The 16,307-nt window shown below is 43.0% G+C and overlaps 1 protein-coding gene across 2 annotated transcripts in view; it reads right to left on the reverse strand.

Moving 5' to 3' along the window:
* JARID2 (jumonji and AT-rich interaction domain containing 2) overlaps positions 1-16,307 on the reverse strand; it is a 410,278-nt gene that overhangs the window by 27,086 nt on the left and 366,885 nt on the right. For both annotated transcript variants that reach the window (XM_019523000.1, XM_019523003.1), the window contains 5 exons: positions 11,914-12,428; positions 5,522-5,614; positions 4,918-5,036; positions 4,443-4,513; positions 3,262-3,376 (listed from right to left, as the gene is read on the reverse strand). In XM_019523000.1, coding sequence (XP_019378545.1) covers positions 3,262-3,376; positions 4,443-4,513; positions 4,918-5,036; positions 5,522-5,614; positions 11,914-12,428 — 913 coding nt within the window. The remainder of the gene's footprint in view (positions 1-3,261; positions 3,377-4,442; positions 4,514-4,917; positions 5,037-5,521; positions 5,615-11,913; positions 12,429-16,307) is intronic.

Raw genomic sequence — 16,307 nt, forward strand, 5'->3', positions numbered from 1 at the left:
CCCCCCCCCCCCAACTGCCAGGGTTGACAGGGAGGGTGCCGAGTCAGTCACTGACCTAGCACAGAGCTGTCCAACTGGCAGCCCATGGGGTGCATGCAGCCCATAAGGGGTTAACATGTGACCCTCAGGCTCCCAACCCAGCTGCTGCTCTCCCCCACTGCAGCAGCCAGGGGCTCTGGGATCCCCTTTCTCCTCTGCCTTCTACTTCCTGCCACTACCCCAGGAGTCAGGGAGGTGCGGTGTGGCACAGCACGTGGTACCAGGGGATCCTGTGGCTAGGGGAGTGGAGCAGGGGGCATCTATGGCCTTGGCTGGTGTGGCCCCCTGGTGTGCAGACTCCAGCTGCTTAGACGTTGGACAGCCCTGACCTAGTATGCTGGTGTGGTACCAGCACTCCAGTACCATGTCTTTTCAGAGCCTTATAGTAGCCAGGCCAAGCAGAGGAGTCCTAGAGTACGACTCAGCATGACTTGGACCTCTTACTAGTAGGTGACCTGGCTCTCACTTTAGGATAAATAGGGTGGGCGACTTTCCTATGAAGGGGTCAGTCTGACAGCTTGCTGAGTCTGAACTAAAATCTTAAAGTGTGCCTACGTGGGGAAACTCAGGACAGCTAAGACCAAAAGTGCAACATTGTACACATGATTTAAACCATATGAAACCTTCAGCTGGAGGCTCTCCTTCAAGAGTAAGGTGGCCTTAGTTAGCTTTAGGATCCAAGAAGATAGGCAACAAATGTGTTCCTGTTATATATTGATTTTTCTCTTTATGCTTGGAGTGCTTTGCTATGCCTTAAGTTTTTGAGTGCTTGTGTTTGTCCCTTGGAAGTTTAAAAAGAGGGGTTTTGCCTGTAGTTTTGTCCAGAAACCCTATCCTATGGGACAAGAGTGACCCCACCTGAGTCATCAGCAATATGAGAGTATGAGAACTTTTAGATCCTGAACACAGACCTTGGCTCTTTGAGTTAACACCAGGCTTTCCTCCTCTATGCAGACCAGCACTAGACAGAGACAACACACAAACTTTATCCATGTTCTCTCACATTTCTGTCCCACTACCTTTCGCTTCATCCCCACATGGGACTTGTCCCCCCCCCCCCACCCTTCCTCACTCTGTAACATTTGAGTTGGAGGTACTTCTTCCTTTTCTTCAATGCCACATGGTTGCTAGCAGTGGCTTTCCTGAAAGTCAAGAAAGACAGATACACGCTCCCTGCTCTTAGTTTTCACATCTGGCACCACAACTGGGTGCAGCAATTGCAGCAAAAGTCTTCCGACAGTCCAAGGCTGAAGCATGTTTCTTGGAGCAAAACTTTAGCTCTCAGTCTCTAACAGAAGCCCTGAATATTTGAAAATGGTGACTTTCAGAGGCAGACAAGTTCAGTCAGATTTTCACAGGTATAACAAAGAGAGCCCACTGCTGACACTAGCGGAATTTCAAGTCTGTTGCTCCATGTTTTGGAGCAATAATGTTTACAAAACATTTGTAATATTTTAACACCAGTTAAGCAATGTACTTTACCCTTCATCTCGTTCTCAAAAGGGTCTCAACTGATTATTCTGGAGCTCTCCAAAAAAATTCAGCCTGATGTAGATCCTAGCACAGAAAATACCAGCCCATACAACTAAATTGTGGTAAAGCTTTAAAAAAGCAAAAATGGGGCAATAAAGCTACCTTACTTGTAAGCGCAGCAAAGTTCTGCCTACAATCAAATATGAAAGAGCCACATACCCAAAGGTTAAAAAAATAAAAAAGAATAATCATGGAGTGGACATGACACTAACTAATAGGACATCTGGGGGCATTTCAGTGCATTCCACTTGTATAACTATCTCTCTCCTATCAAAAAGCAAGGTCTGTTTGATCTTTTTAACCTATAAACTGTTCAGGGCAGAGACATAAGGACCTAAGTGCCATACTGGCTCAGACCAACTGGGCCCAGCATCCTGTTTCTGACAGTGGCAGTAGTAGTGGATGATTCAGGAATCATCCACATCACATCAGAGCATGTGAATAAGGTATATCTGGAGTAATTGTTCATTACCCAATAAGAGAGTTTCTTTTTCTCAATTTGCACAAGGGCTAGGCCAACAGGGTGGCCTCTTGAGATGCCACTGTAACATGCAGAAATAAATAATTATATTAAATCACATCATTTGTAATGGCAGCTCAGTGCTTTGCACACAACTGCAATGCAGCTTTAGCATCACTAATACCAAAAGGAATTTAAATAATTTTTAATAATAAAAGAGTAACTGAACTGAACCAAAGACTGTTGGTGTGGCTGATTGTTGATTATAGCAGTCAATCCTTTCACTTTTCAGGGTAATAACATAAGGTATATTATATGCTGTTAGCACCTGTTTTTTGCTTCTCCTATCAGCTATTGCACTTCCACTGCAATCCTCTATGGCAGTAGACTAGCAACAAGTACAGTAAGCAGACACCTCCAAGTAAACACGTACAAACCTGCATCAGGACATTAGGACGATGTGGCCTAAGAGGATTATAGACACTGGTCTACCTGAGACATGTCCTGCGCATTAGCCTAATAACACTGCACAGCAGCGTGGCAGTTAAAAGCTGTGCTAATAGCCTACTGTGCAGTGTTAGGTTAACACACAGTGAGCATCACAAAATAACCATGCGCTGACGCTACTGTGCAGTAGCTCTAGTTACTGTGCTTTTAGTTAGTACTTTAAGCAAGTACTAAACTAAATGCCTAGTAATTAGGGCACATTAATGAACATGTACCTATCACTGGGTAGGAATTCAAAAGGAAGGAGGCACTTGGAAGCTACAAAATCTCAAGATATTTTGTAACGCAAGAAAGATGGGAAGGGTTGAGAGGAAGGATGAGATCTATCACCTCAAAAACCAGAACACAGAGCTGGCCTCAATAAGTCTACGCATCAGTCTACAGAAAGCTGCCTGGATTACTTGTCATTTTGATTGCGGATGATCAAAAGAACTCTTGTCTGTATCAGACAGAGGTGGCTCATTGGGACATATCTTACTACAGAGAATGAAAAAAAATGTACAGAACCTTTTCCTCCAGAGAAAGGAGTCCTCCTCATTTAGCTTACACTACACCTTGTTATGAAACTGTGTTGACTTTCCAACTGAATTGGTTGGCACAGATTTCTTTTTGACTGTGACTTATGTATTTTGTCTGTATAAAATGCCCTGCAGTTGATCCTTGGCCAAAGACCTCATGGAACAACAATGCATAACAACGGGGTAAAATGCAAGGATACTTACCAAACGCAATCAGCACCAGTGTGTAAGTAGTCAATGTATGGAAGGTGATTTTGGTCTCGAGACCAGCATGAGGTAGAAAAGACCATGCCAATATTTAGCCAAGGAATTGTCACTCCTGAAACAAAAGAATTGAAAATAACTGTTCACTGACCCATACTTTTTAATTAAAAATAAATAAATTACAATTTTCAAGCACATTTTCACTGAAAACTTGCTTCTTTCTACCAGAGTAAATAATTCACAAAGAATAATTTATTCAACAAATTCAGACCCGTTCCACTCATAAAATATCTACCAGAAGATTGCTTTTCCCTTGAACATGTTCGTTGTTCAAACACCTTTTCTAACTCTTTAAAATGTTTCACTCAATGGACTGATGATAAATGGTCCAATTTCAAGCTCCGTTCTCACTGGTCAGCTAAGTCACTGGTATTCTCTTCTCCCCTCCCCGCCGCCCTGCCACTGGAAAATGAGATACAACTCCCATATTTGTTATATGGGACTCTGAAATTCACTTTCAGTGAATACTTGTACTACACAAAATTAACTGCAAGGGACATTAAAAGAGGCCAAAGAGAACGTATTTAAAAATCCAAATGAATATTTACAGAAAATCTTATGCAATTTTTTACTCAGCTCTGCATTCTAGCTTTATATAAAAAGTAAGTTGTACATCTGAATCATTCACTACCATGACACAAAATATTAAACACAGATGTATAATTAAAAGCTATCATGGATATTTACAAAGACCAAAAAGTGCCTCCAGGTACACGGCCCCAACTATTCTTTAACTCTTGACTTGCAAGTCCATTTTCATGCCTTGAAACACAATATATTATGATGGTCTCTATCTGGGTCAGAATCCAAATTAGCTTTTTCTGGCTCTTTCTTTTAAAGTGCCTTTTGCTAAAGAAGAAATTGAGGGGCAGTTGTAAATAGTATCCTCACCCCATTTGCCTACAGATGCTGCTATGAGCTGAGGCTTGTTTGACACCTGCACTGTGAAAGTATACAAATAATACCAGAAGCAACAAATTTTAAACAGTGGACACAAAACACCTCTCTCTAGTAAGGACAAGGGGAAGTTACGGGGGGGGAAGAGACTTCTTGAAAAATCCAGACACGATCAGAACTCTTGGGCTTCTACTATGGAGCACTGAGAAAAGAAATCCACTTACCAGGCACAGCACCAAGATGTCGCAGGATGGATCCTGTATTATTAGGAAGGACTGTAAGGTTCCACCCATGCCTGTTTAACGAGGAGAGAGATGTGAATAAGCATCACCATTAAAAGCCAACTAGTTTTACTATTTTAGTCACTGTTTTGACCTGTGCTCCTTTGTATAGGCTCTGTAGCATAGGGATTCCCAACCTTTTTAGGTAAGGCACCAGCAAACTGCAGACTGGAAAGACAGGCATACTGCCGGCTGGCAGTCAACCCTTTTTTATACTGAGTATAGAAAAGGGTTGGCTGCCGGCCCGCAGTATGCCAGTCATTTCCAGTCCATGGTTTGCCAGTCCATGGTTACTTCCAGTCCGGCAGCTGACCCTTCACGGCCCGGCACCAGGCTGCAGCCCAGGAGTTGCAGCAAACACAGTAGTTATAGACAGAGTAAGTGGCAAGAAAAGTCCAGGGTAATTATCTAACTGTACCTTGAAAATGGTTCGGATTTTCCCACAGGAAAGCCACTCCCATGTGTGTTGGTATCCACTTTGCCACCATGAACTGCTACATGACAGTCCTTCTGTTCCACTATCCTCCAATACTCTTGCTATGGAATAAGAAGGTAGTAATACGTGTTTAGTTCACTGAACAAACAAACAGTAAATTCCTTCGAAAGTTCACAAATGAAATGTTACAGTTCTTTTGGCACTCAGATCTCAAAAAAATACCACTTCTTAGCAAAAAACCCCCAGCATTTTAAAAATGTATTATGACTTAGCATCCCTTTGAAGACTCTTTCTTCCCATTTCACTGCTGGGCAGAGACAAACAGAGGTGAAGCAATTGATGCAGACTTGCACAGGAAAACTTTAGCAGAACTATACTCAGAGTTTAGATCCCCTACTTGCAAGATCAACCAACCTTCTTCCTGCCATTAGTTTGTCAGTGCCTTTATTATAGTTATAATAATGGTGAAATAAAGAATAGAGACCACATCTACTAGTTTCTTCATTCTCAGCTTGTACCAGACACCTCATGCCCCATTGAGCCATACCCATCTGCTCCAGAGGAAGAAAGGTTTCCTTGGCCTCACCTCTACTTCAGCTACTGTAGGCTCCTTGGTGAAGCACATGTTCATGATATTTCTTGCCGTCCGGTAGAAGGTTGTTAAAGAAACAGACCTACCCTGTGAACCGAGAAAACACAATTACAACTGTAAAAAGAAAGATACCCCTATACTCCCTTCTCCCCGCCATAACCTCTCTCAGCAGTGCACACAAAGGCACGTGACAGATATATGCAGCTGGTGATTTACCATGCAAACCTTTGCCAATCATAGATGGCAGAAGGTGAGAAAATAAAATGTTTCCAAAGAAAATGGACATCATAGTCTGTTTGACCTAACACATTTCTTCCTAGAGCATAAATCTGAAATTCCATTAACAGCAATGGAGGATTCCAGCTCTCTCTTGGGCAAGCAGAGGGGGTCCAGACACTATATTAAAACTTATACTAAGGGTGCTTACATTTTAAAAGGTCCCACTGGTTAAAAACTTTGCCATGCAGAGAAGGATTTTTTAAAAGATTTGAAGAAACAATACAGATGCTGTTTCAGGTTGAGCACGCATTGCATGGGACACAGGATAACTCCAATTAGAGACAAATTAGAGCTACACGGCACCTTATATTCAGTAGAAAGGAACAAGATTACACTAGCTGTGTATGTAACAGAAAAGGGAGTTTAGCAGAATTAAATAAGGGTAGTTATAAGACAAAGAGCCAGGGCTGGCATGGGAGATTTTACTGAAATAAAATGAACTGAAACAGTAAAATGAGTTGCTTTCTTCCCCAACTCCTTTGCCCATAGGATGGCCTTTACAGTGTAAGCAACATCAAGAAAAGACCCAATACTATTTTTCTTTTGTTTGCACAGAACCATGAAAATTTTCAGATACCTTCTCTTGCGAGTACTTATAATATCAGAAGCTCCAGGAAGAAATATGCATATAATAAACATGATACATTTGTAACTGGTACATATTCATAGGAAGAAATGTTGTAAACTCTACCTCTACCTACATTCAGGTGACCAACAGTTTTACTAAAAGTTATTGGTGAAGTTTCTTCCTGTCAGAGTTAGAATGCTGGTAATGTGTATAATCAGTCTTAAATTATTTTCTGTTTGAGGTTTATCTTAAGTTGAGTTGAAGGGAAGAAGAACATATGGGATCAGTAAAACACCATACAAATACAAGGCTTGGAGGTTGCCAACTTTCCTACACCGTCTGGTGAAATGACGAACTTATATCTGAGCTGTTTAAATTCTTTCTTCACTCTAGGCCAGTAACTTTCGACCCTTTTAGACTTAAGCTACTCCTTAGAAAAGCCAGCTCTTAACTTTCACCTTTTTTGACTACAGGAAAATAACAGGGTAATTTTTCCATTGCAAACAATTCAGAAAGACCAGGACAGATCAGAATGTTTTTGACACTTTGGATTTCTATTTGAAATCTTTGGGTTTGTGTGAATCACGTGCAGGTATTTGCACACCTAGCAGTGCTAATACTGCATGCCACAGCACCTTGATTGAGAATCCCTGCTCTGGGCAAAGGCAACAAGTTAGGTAGACAGAACCAGGAGGGCTGACAACTAGAGAGCCATCATCACTCCATGCAGTATCTTGGTGAAGCCTTGATTATTCTGATTGCAAAAGACAAGTTCAAGTACAAAACTGGAAAGCAATGTCTGCTTTACAATAAGCAAGAAATCATAACAGCTTTCCCGTCTTTCCTCTGACACAAACTATGCTCTTTAAATTTTCCAACCTTTCCCCACCCTTCCCCTGCCACAAAAAAATCTTAAACTCCAGCACTTCAGGAGTTAAAGTGCATTATTTCATTTTTGAATAGTGAAATGCAATCTAACAGGTAGTTTCTAATATTGTATGTCTGCTTAATTTTATGCAAGACCTACTTCTGAGAGCAAACCATGAACAACAAACACAGCAGTTTTTCCCAGATGGAAGCCAAAGCTATCAGGTCACTACAAAAATCTAAGGTTGAAACATTGTCACTTTTTCTTTATGTTGAATGCAGGGCAATTAGCTGTTACAAAAAGTTTGTAAATGTCCAGAGGCATCACTCTCCCATAAAGCTCAGAGTTGAATGATCTGAGATAAAATGAGCAATATCCTTCAACTTTTACTGCCCTTGTGAATCATTTATTGAGGCAGCATTTTTTAAACACACACAAACGAAAAAAAAACCCTCATAAAATTCTTGACCCCCTACTTACAGTCTACAGGATTGTACACAGTCTTCACTAATTGCAAGTTGCTAACAAATACCCCTTATTAGTTTCTGGGGTTTACATTGGTTGCCTGTTTCTGTCGTACCAAAAAAAAAAAAAAAATCCCGAGGATTGCAGGCAAATCTTCTAAAATGAAGCATAGAAGCATGCGAAAGTAGAGTTTAAAAGAACTTCAGGAGGTCATCTAGTCCAACCCCCTGCTCAAGGCAGGGTCATCCTCATCTAAACCTTCCTAGGTAAGTATTTGCCTTAAAACTGCATGAATCCTCTTGCACGACTACCAGGACTGATGCTTGCAGAACATGCAAAACCACTAAATTGCTCCAGGTAAAGCAGGGGAATGAGGGCACTCACTATAAGTGTCCTGCCACTGCACAGACAGAAAATAGTTCATTAAAATATACTTGGGAGATGCAAGGAAGAGGACAATCCTTCCCCCACTCCCCCCTCCTTTTACAGAAGGCAACAACTTCTCCCTCTGCCCCCTCCTCCCCCAACAGTCTATACCAATCTGACCATGGGTAAAACTCCTTTCTAATCCTAAATTTGACAACTAGTCTGACCCTGCGTGCACAGGAGCAGGACCCTCTAAACCAGGAACCTCCGGGTTTAAGTACCAGCAAGCGGACTGGCACACCCCAGTCAAAATCCTCAGCCTCAGCTGCAGCCAACACCCAATGCTTCTGAAGAAAACAATAAAATCCTCAAACCTATAGCAACAGGAGGGGGAAAAAAATCCTTCCCAGGCCCATGTGGCAACCCGCAAAGCCTAGACGCATAGGAAAATCTGTAACTATGTCCTCCAGATTTTGAGCTGGGCATAGCACAGGACAGAAACTGCGTAAGACAGTGAAGGGCACAACCAAATGAAATTCTTAATTCTTCCAAGCTTGCCCATATTTTCTCAAATCAAGACTGACATTGTTCAGCATCTGCCTGAAGGTTGCAAAACAAATGGAAACATAGAAGCTGAAGAACATTTGACTTGATGGCTTTATCATGGTTTTCCTGAAATTAATTAGCAAATGCTTTAAGAATTCACAGTCTAAAATGAAGCAGTTCAATAAAGGGAGGCCACGGGATTTTAAAAGCACTAAGCTGAGTCTGTTCAGCAATAACGTTCTCTAATAGAAACATTTCCAGCATAAAAATTCTATAGCGATTACTTCTCTTTATATACCTCTCCCTCCTCCTCTTTAATGGCAGGCTAATAGCACTGAGAACTTTAAATGGACTCAGCTCAAGAGCGAGAAGGCATCTTGCTTCTACAAATCACAGTTGGCTGGTGGTTTAAATAGAGGGGAGAAAGAGAAACATGGAAAGGCAAAGGTTATGTTTAAATGAGAGCGATCTAGGTATATAAGATAACCATTTTTAGCTCATTTGAAAATCATTAATGGATATACACATATAGGTGTCCTTTTGTGAAGGGAATACTGCTCCTGGACAAGAGGGCAATAGAGTTTATTACAAACTCAACATGGAATAATGCAAACACGTGACTTATGAAAACACTATTTTGATTTTGCTAAACCTTTGCGTTATTGAGTTCTCATTGGTTTTCTTCTGTACCTCTTTATAACAAGTCTCCCAGGTAAATCTATGGTAACTGTCAGCACTGTAGCTAGTGCTGCCTGTTTCCTCTTTTGTTACTTGTGGGAAGTCACAACACAAAATTACTCCCACAGCTCTTTGCTGGCAGTTCATTTGTTCTATGCAGCTGGCATTTACAAATAATGCCTTTTTATTAGCCAAGTGCTAGATCATATATGTAGGAATACGGTATTGCTTATGCCATGGAGGACTGCACTTGCAAAGTAGCAATTCTGAAAATCCCACAGGAATCATGGGGAAAGCCAATAGATCATTAAGATTATTGTACTTACCGGTGTGACTGTTAGTGGAAGACTAGATACCTCTCTTTAACATGTATCCCAGAACAACCACATGTTGGATGTGAGAACCGCTCTTGTCGGTATTAAGCTGAATGACTACATTGCTATCACGGTCCCTCCTTTCTCGCCATTTTGAAGTTCTTTAGCTTTGTTAAAGTGAAATTCAGAGCCCTGTCATATAACAGAAGCATCTATACCTTCTTCAAACATGGTATTTCAGGACTATAACGTCAGGAGAGGTCCTGCTAGCACCTTCTCTAATATCCCCAAAGGAACATTAGTCTGAAGAGAATCCTTCCCCTGCCAACTTACAAAAACTAGAGAATGCAGCATTCAAGCTATATTTGATACATTATGCAATCAGGTGGCCTTAACCCAAATCCATAAATAGCACAGCTCTGAGATCAGCTGACAAATGCATTCAGTGCAGCTGAGAGCCAGCCTCGACTCCTAGCAATACAGAGTGTCACACTAAAGAGCCAAGGACATGAATAAATAAATATAATAAAGTTGTTAAAGTATTTTATGTTAGAAGTATGTTATTTTAAAAGTATTGGAGCTTGTTCTAGGTACCAGATGTAGGGGCCGCAGAGGCAGAGAACTTGTCTGGATTCTCCTCCATGTTCTGTCCCTACTTCCATGCAAAAAAACTGTATATTTAAACAACACGGTAATTTGAGTAGCAGGTCATATTTTGGGGAGCTGCATCTCAGGTACCATTTAAGCAAAGCAGTTCAAATTCACACCCCATACATTACACCCTGGCCCTCACCTATCGTCCCAATTTTCAGTGAGGGTTATTCTGCATTCTTTACACAGGATTGTTAGTTTGGCTTAAAATAAAACAAATCTCTCACAATATTATAAGGCAGCCGTGTAGATAATATAATTGCATGGCTTGCTCAGGTCACTGTATCGCAGCTGCCTTTGGTAGATGGATGGTAGCATGAGTCAGATAAGCTCTGTGATTCAACAGCGTTTGTTTCTAATAGTTGAAATGCATGGAGCATGAGCACATTTTCCACTTACTGACAGCCTGCCGCAGGGTGCTGGAAGCGCAGTGATCAGACTTTAAGAGCATTCAGCACTTACCCTTGTCCTAAATAACGCAAGGGCCAAGCTTGCTAGTGATGAGCCTGAATTTGGAAAGATCTGTGGAGGACTGAGCTTTACAACAACTGTGAAGTCCATTTCCCACTTAGCATTTTAAAGCACAATTCGTTACGTACAAAAAACCCCTCAACCTTTTGTTATACACAGGGAGAGCCATACAGATGTAGCTGCCAGGAGATCAGCCTTGCACCTGCTAGGAACACTGCTAACAGATTTGTTACTAAAGGGCAGGATTGATGAGGAAACCACAGAATAGGTAGCAAATCCAGTGGGCTGCAACAGAAATATGAACCAATTTTTGAAAAAACAACCCATAAGCTTAGTCAGCCTCTAAACAGCTTAACAAATAAACTGCTTTGGACACTGTAATACTCAGAATGCTGTCTGGTTTCACTCTGCGGTGATGGGATCAGGCGTGGGGAGGGAGCAACGGCATAATAGTTTACTGCGTACACACAGCAAGTACTGTGTTTCTCTCAGCACCGCAAAACAATTCAATCTAAAAACTACTCTCCGTGTAGTGGTGTCAATGCCTGTTCAATAGTGGGAAGCTGCCAAGTAAAATACGGCAAGACAAGAGTCAACATTCTTTGCAAATGGATGTGCTTCACATGGGGAGGAATAAGTGTTTGTGTGACCATTTGTGCTTAGCTAAATTTGGCATTGTGGATGAAAATAGTGTTTGCATTTCAATTTGCACTTTCTCAATCTTGTGTATTTAGAGTGACATTAGTTTTGATGGCTCTATCAGGGAGAATTACTCTGCTCATTAAGAGATTGGCAAGAAACAGTAAGGAGAAGATACAATACTGCTTTAAAATATCACTAAAAAATTGAAAATAAAGTTGTGTCAGAGGGTAAGTAAGTGGATGGAGCAGCTTACCACATTTTTTATAAAAAGCCAGCTCCACAAATGAAAGTGGGGGAAGGGTGGGAGGAAAAAAAAAATGTTTTCTGGTTTGGCAAGAGTCCAAACAGCACGGGAATGAAGTGAATACCCCTGTTATCAGACTGCCTACTTCTAATAATTACCGGGCCAGCCACTGACCCTGGAACAAGAGCTGGAACTCATTGGTTAGCTCCCACTGGTTCATACCCACGCGCCACACAGAGAACACGCGCTGCAACGCTTTCACGGAAGAAGAGCATCAGAAATGGGCTTTACTACCTTGTATACACACTTGTGTAAGTCGCTAAGAACTCCCTTCTCCTCATCCTCCTCCTCCTCTTCCTCCTCCTCCTTCATGGTCTCCTTTTCCTGAGTGAAGAGTCGCCGCCTGCCCGTCTTTAATGGGACATCGACTTCTTTCAACTTGTTTCGGAAGCCATTTTTGTGAACCACACCATTAATGAGTCCATTTTTGGGCTCAAACCGGGGCAAGGAATGGAACTTGTAGGTGTTCTCCAAGTGTCCTTCCAAAGGACCTTTCCTCTTCTCCAGGATCTCCTTTTCCAGCAGGACCTCCTTCTCCAGTTTCTTGTGCTCCTCTTGGGAGAGGGAATCATAGGAGAGCAAGTACTGGCAGTAGGCTTCCTGCAGTTTTGCTAGCCTGTCCTGTGCAGTTTTGGGGATACGCAACATATCTGCCAGTTTGTTCCATTTCTTGAGGTCAGTCACTTGCTGCATGCCACCCATTTCGTTGATCAGCTGGAAAAAGCAGGCCAGATCTAGCTCACAGCCTCCTGGAGTCCACGCATGTGGGATGGAGGTGGGGGAAGGGGAAGGAAAACACAGAAAACAGTTAGAAAAGTTGCTGGCACATTGCTTTCACCATTTCTATCCTACCAGGACAATATCAGACACTCCAGATCCAGCTGGATCTTTTTCACAATATCTCCAAGACTCCAGAGATCAGAACAGAATAGACCAGGCCCAACCTTACATGGCTCCTTGAGTTAACACAGCAGGCTTTTTAAAAAAAACTGTAGGTACCACTTGGCTGCTAATGAATAACTGGATCACAGTTTGGTATTTACACTACCCTTCCTTCTAGCTGCTGCTTCATCTCCATTTTGAGTTAAGCTGCCATCTGTCTCTTGTCAGAGCAAGGCAGGTTCTTTAGTTCTCATGCTCTTTTTGTCCTTAGTTTCAGAAGCCCTTTGCTACCATCTTTTCCAAAACAATTACATTTAAAAGAAATGGAAGGGGCCCACCAGATAACCATGTAAAGCCTCAGCATTCAGCCAGGCCTGCTCCGTGCCCATTCCACACTGGTTGGAACCAGAAAATAAACAGCATCTTAGGGTGCCTATACACATGCCAATTTGACTATCCCAGCGTGCCTCACAGTCATGTGCATTTGCCATCCTGTATTTCAAAATGGCAGCAGGGGCACTTTACAACTCATCAAACAAGCTTTAGTTAAGGTGTCCCCGCAGCTACGTTGAAATGTGGGATGCTGAATATACATGACGCTGTGGCGTTTTAGTTATAGTGGCTGTCCAGGAGCCGCTCTAATTAAAACACCCCACTCCCTGCCCCAGACCACATGTATAGGCATAGAGATGAAATTTCCAGCCATGCTTTGGCAATAGAAAGGGGCAAGTAACTAATGTATATCCTTTTACAGAGGGACAGTGAGAATTCCTGGACATCTGTACAACACTGAACATGTCAAGCATTATCTTAGAGCAAAGTATTATCATTCACATGGCTAGAAGTGGAAAAATGGTAAACACCACCAAAAAGGAGAACTCAAAACAAAAGCTAAGGAGAACTGAGATTTATATCTTCTGAGGCCATAATTATCACAAACACGTTTCTGTTGATTTGAACAAACTCAGTATAACCAATGTAACGTAAACGATGTAGTATAAACGGGCTGAGGAAGAGGGACACGTAGCTAAAGATAGTTTGCAATTTGCTTTCTATGTTGGTGTGGCAGGATGCCACCTAGGGGTGCCGTGACCTCCCCTAGCGCCCCCTACCTACCGTGCCAGATCAGGTTTAACGCACCCTCGCTATCTCGCCGGGCACGTCTTTGATGGTAATAATGAAGCTTTCTAGCCTTCCTTGGCACGGTGCCTAGAGATGTCCCAGTCCGTGCCCTGCCTTCGGTGACACAGTGCACCCTAACCTCCGGGGCCTGTCTCGTGCTTGCAATTCCCACAGCCCGCACCGGGGCCTGTCTCGCGCTTGCAATTCCCGCAATCAGGGCTCAGGCGGCCTTGGTCTTGCCTGGCCCCCCGGACCCCTTTCCAGATCCTACGCCCCACTGGGGCTTTGCTCAATAGGGCTCAGGCGGCCTCAGCCTTACCTGGCCCTCAGACCCCCTTTCTGGGTCCTGTGCCCCACTGGGGCTTCCCACAACTGGGGCTCAGGTGGCCTCGGCCTTACCTGGCCCCCAGACCCCCTTTCCGGGTCCTACGCCCCACTGGGGCTTCTTGCCTGTGCCCACACTGGGCTCCTCCCGATGCTGCCCACACTGGGGCCGGGGTCGGGACACCCCAAAAACGCAGCGCCCTCTCCAGCGCCAGGAACCCCCACTCTACTGGGGAGCTCCCATGAGGCCTCCTCCAACCCCTACAGCCTCACCCGGTCCTCCGGTGTTACACAATAACAAAACAGAAAACACAAAGCCCCTGGGCTATAACATAAATCCCAAGCCACCTGGCTACCCTTCACATGTATCCCTGCTAGGGTTTCCTCCACCCAGTATCCTCGTGCCGATGCTGCTCAGGCCATCAGGCTTCTTTGCTATGCCTGCCCCGCTTGCTCCAGCAGAGCTCCACCTTGCCTGGCTACCAGAGGGGAACTGACCTTCCAGCCTCAGCCTGGCTGTTTATAAAGGCCAGGCCCTGCCCGCTTCCGGTCAGCTGACCAGACTGGTTGCCCCAGCAACCCACACCTGTGCTGCCCTGGTGACTGGCAGCTGAGCTCATACTCCTGTTGTCAGTAGCAGGCACCTTAGTGCCCTGCTACAGTTGGTTTGAGCAGTCGTAAGAGCATCAGTACAATTATACCCCTAACACTGTGGGAAGAGACAGTCAAGGAAAGAAAAACTGAGGACTGGGCAAAAGTTACTGTATTCTAGCATTCAGGTTATTAAATTAACAATACAGTTTCCACTTACAAGACAAGTTTAAAGAAACCTCAGCATCATAATTAGTGTCAAAGGACAGAAATAATAAATCAACAGAAAGGGTTTATCAGAGTGACCTAAAACTGCTAATAATTAAACAGGACATTTGGAAAGGGTAGGGAGGAGGGACACCCAACCCAACAATGCTTCTGTCAAAACCATTACTCCAGTGTCACCCTGTCTCTTCTTTCCACCCCGAGGGAATCATGGAAATGTTAAGCCCTAGCAGCCCCTCAATTAGTGTTTAATATGACTTGGAAATGCAACTGTAAAACAGGAGTGGGAGAAAGGGTATGACTATAAATCACCGCTCTGCAGCTGACAGGACAACTACCTCCTCTCAAGGTCTACTTACAGTCTCTCCTATGTAGGTTCTTCAACCATGCCTTTCACCGTACTGTCAGAGCACAAGGACACATGTGCACTCTCCTGCAAATCACCTGTTGTCTCCCAAACTTTTCACAGCTGGTTATAGACTTTCCATCTCCTACGTTCCCCACCTTGAAGATTTCCCCCATACCTTCACCGTGGGACCTCCCCTCCCCTTCAACAATGGTGGGGCTCAGAAGCATGACAATACATGGTAAATCTGTGTGTAGTGTTTCAATGTTGGCACAGCTGCAACTGAGGCAGAACATTTTTAAGAATGCTCCTTGTTGTGATGTCTGTAACAGCACATCAATGTTTGGATGACACACTGGACAAAAATACCTGTCCTGAGATCACCAGGCTTTTCTGATGTTGAAAAATAGGTTAGAATTTGTTTTGTTTTGTTTTTTAGTGCTTGGCAAAGCCTTAGGTCACATTATGGAGCAGCAAAAGCTTATCCTACGTAGCAACTATTCCTAGTGAAAATAGTACAGCTTCCAACCCTGAGGCAGAGGGGAGGTCAGGGCAACACCTTAGGAAAAAGGAAACACATTTTTGTTCTGTTGCCTTTAGTCCTCCACACGAGGAGCACTTTTTTGTTTGTTTTTGGTCTAGCTTTCTCTTATATTACACAGCTCACAAAAAATTGAAGATATCATTCAGAATAACTTTTCATCATATTAGATCCAATCATCTCTATATAGCTGAGCAATATCCTCCCAATTCTGAAAGGTTGGCATAGTTGAATAGTAGACGGTTTTCTTGAGCAACAGATATGTGCATACTCAATTTAAGTTGCCAACTGCAAAACTAGACATCTCTCAAGCATATCATAAAATGTTCAGAGGTACAACAAAATGGTAATGACCTAACACTTTGGGAATCTCTGCTCATGCATCAATCATTCAGGAAGCATCCTATATCATAGTAGTTGCTTGATAATGCCTGCTAGAGTTGAAGATTTCAACATGGTTCTGTTTCACACGGCCATAACTTTTTTAAACATTCATCTGTTAAGCTGATTTTTTTTTCATAACAAAATGGCTGAAATGTCAAGCTTGGCATGAGTTATCAGTTCACTGTCTTGCTTTATTTAAAAAAAAAAAAAAAA

The sequence above is a fragment of the Gavialis gangeticus genome, unplaced genomic scaffold (assembly GCF_001723915.1).
Source record: "Gavialis gangeticus isolate Ggan-Ray unplaced genomic scaffold, GavGan_comp1, whole genome shotgun sequence".
Lineage (NCBI taxonomy): Eukaryota > Metazoa > Chordata > Crocodylia > Gavialidae > Gavialis > Gavialis gangeticus.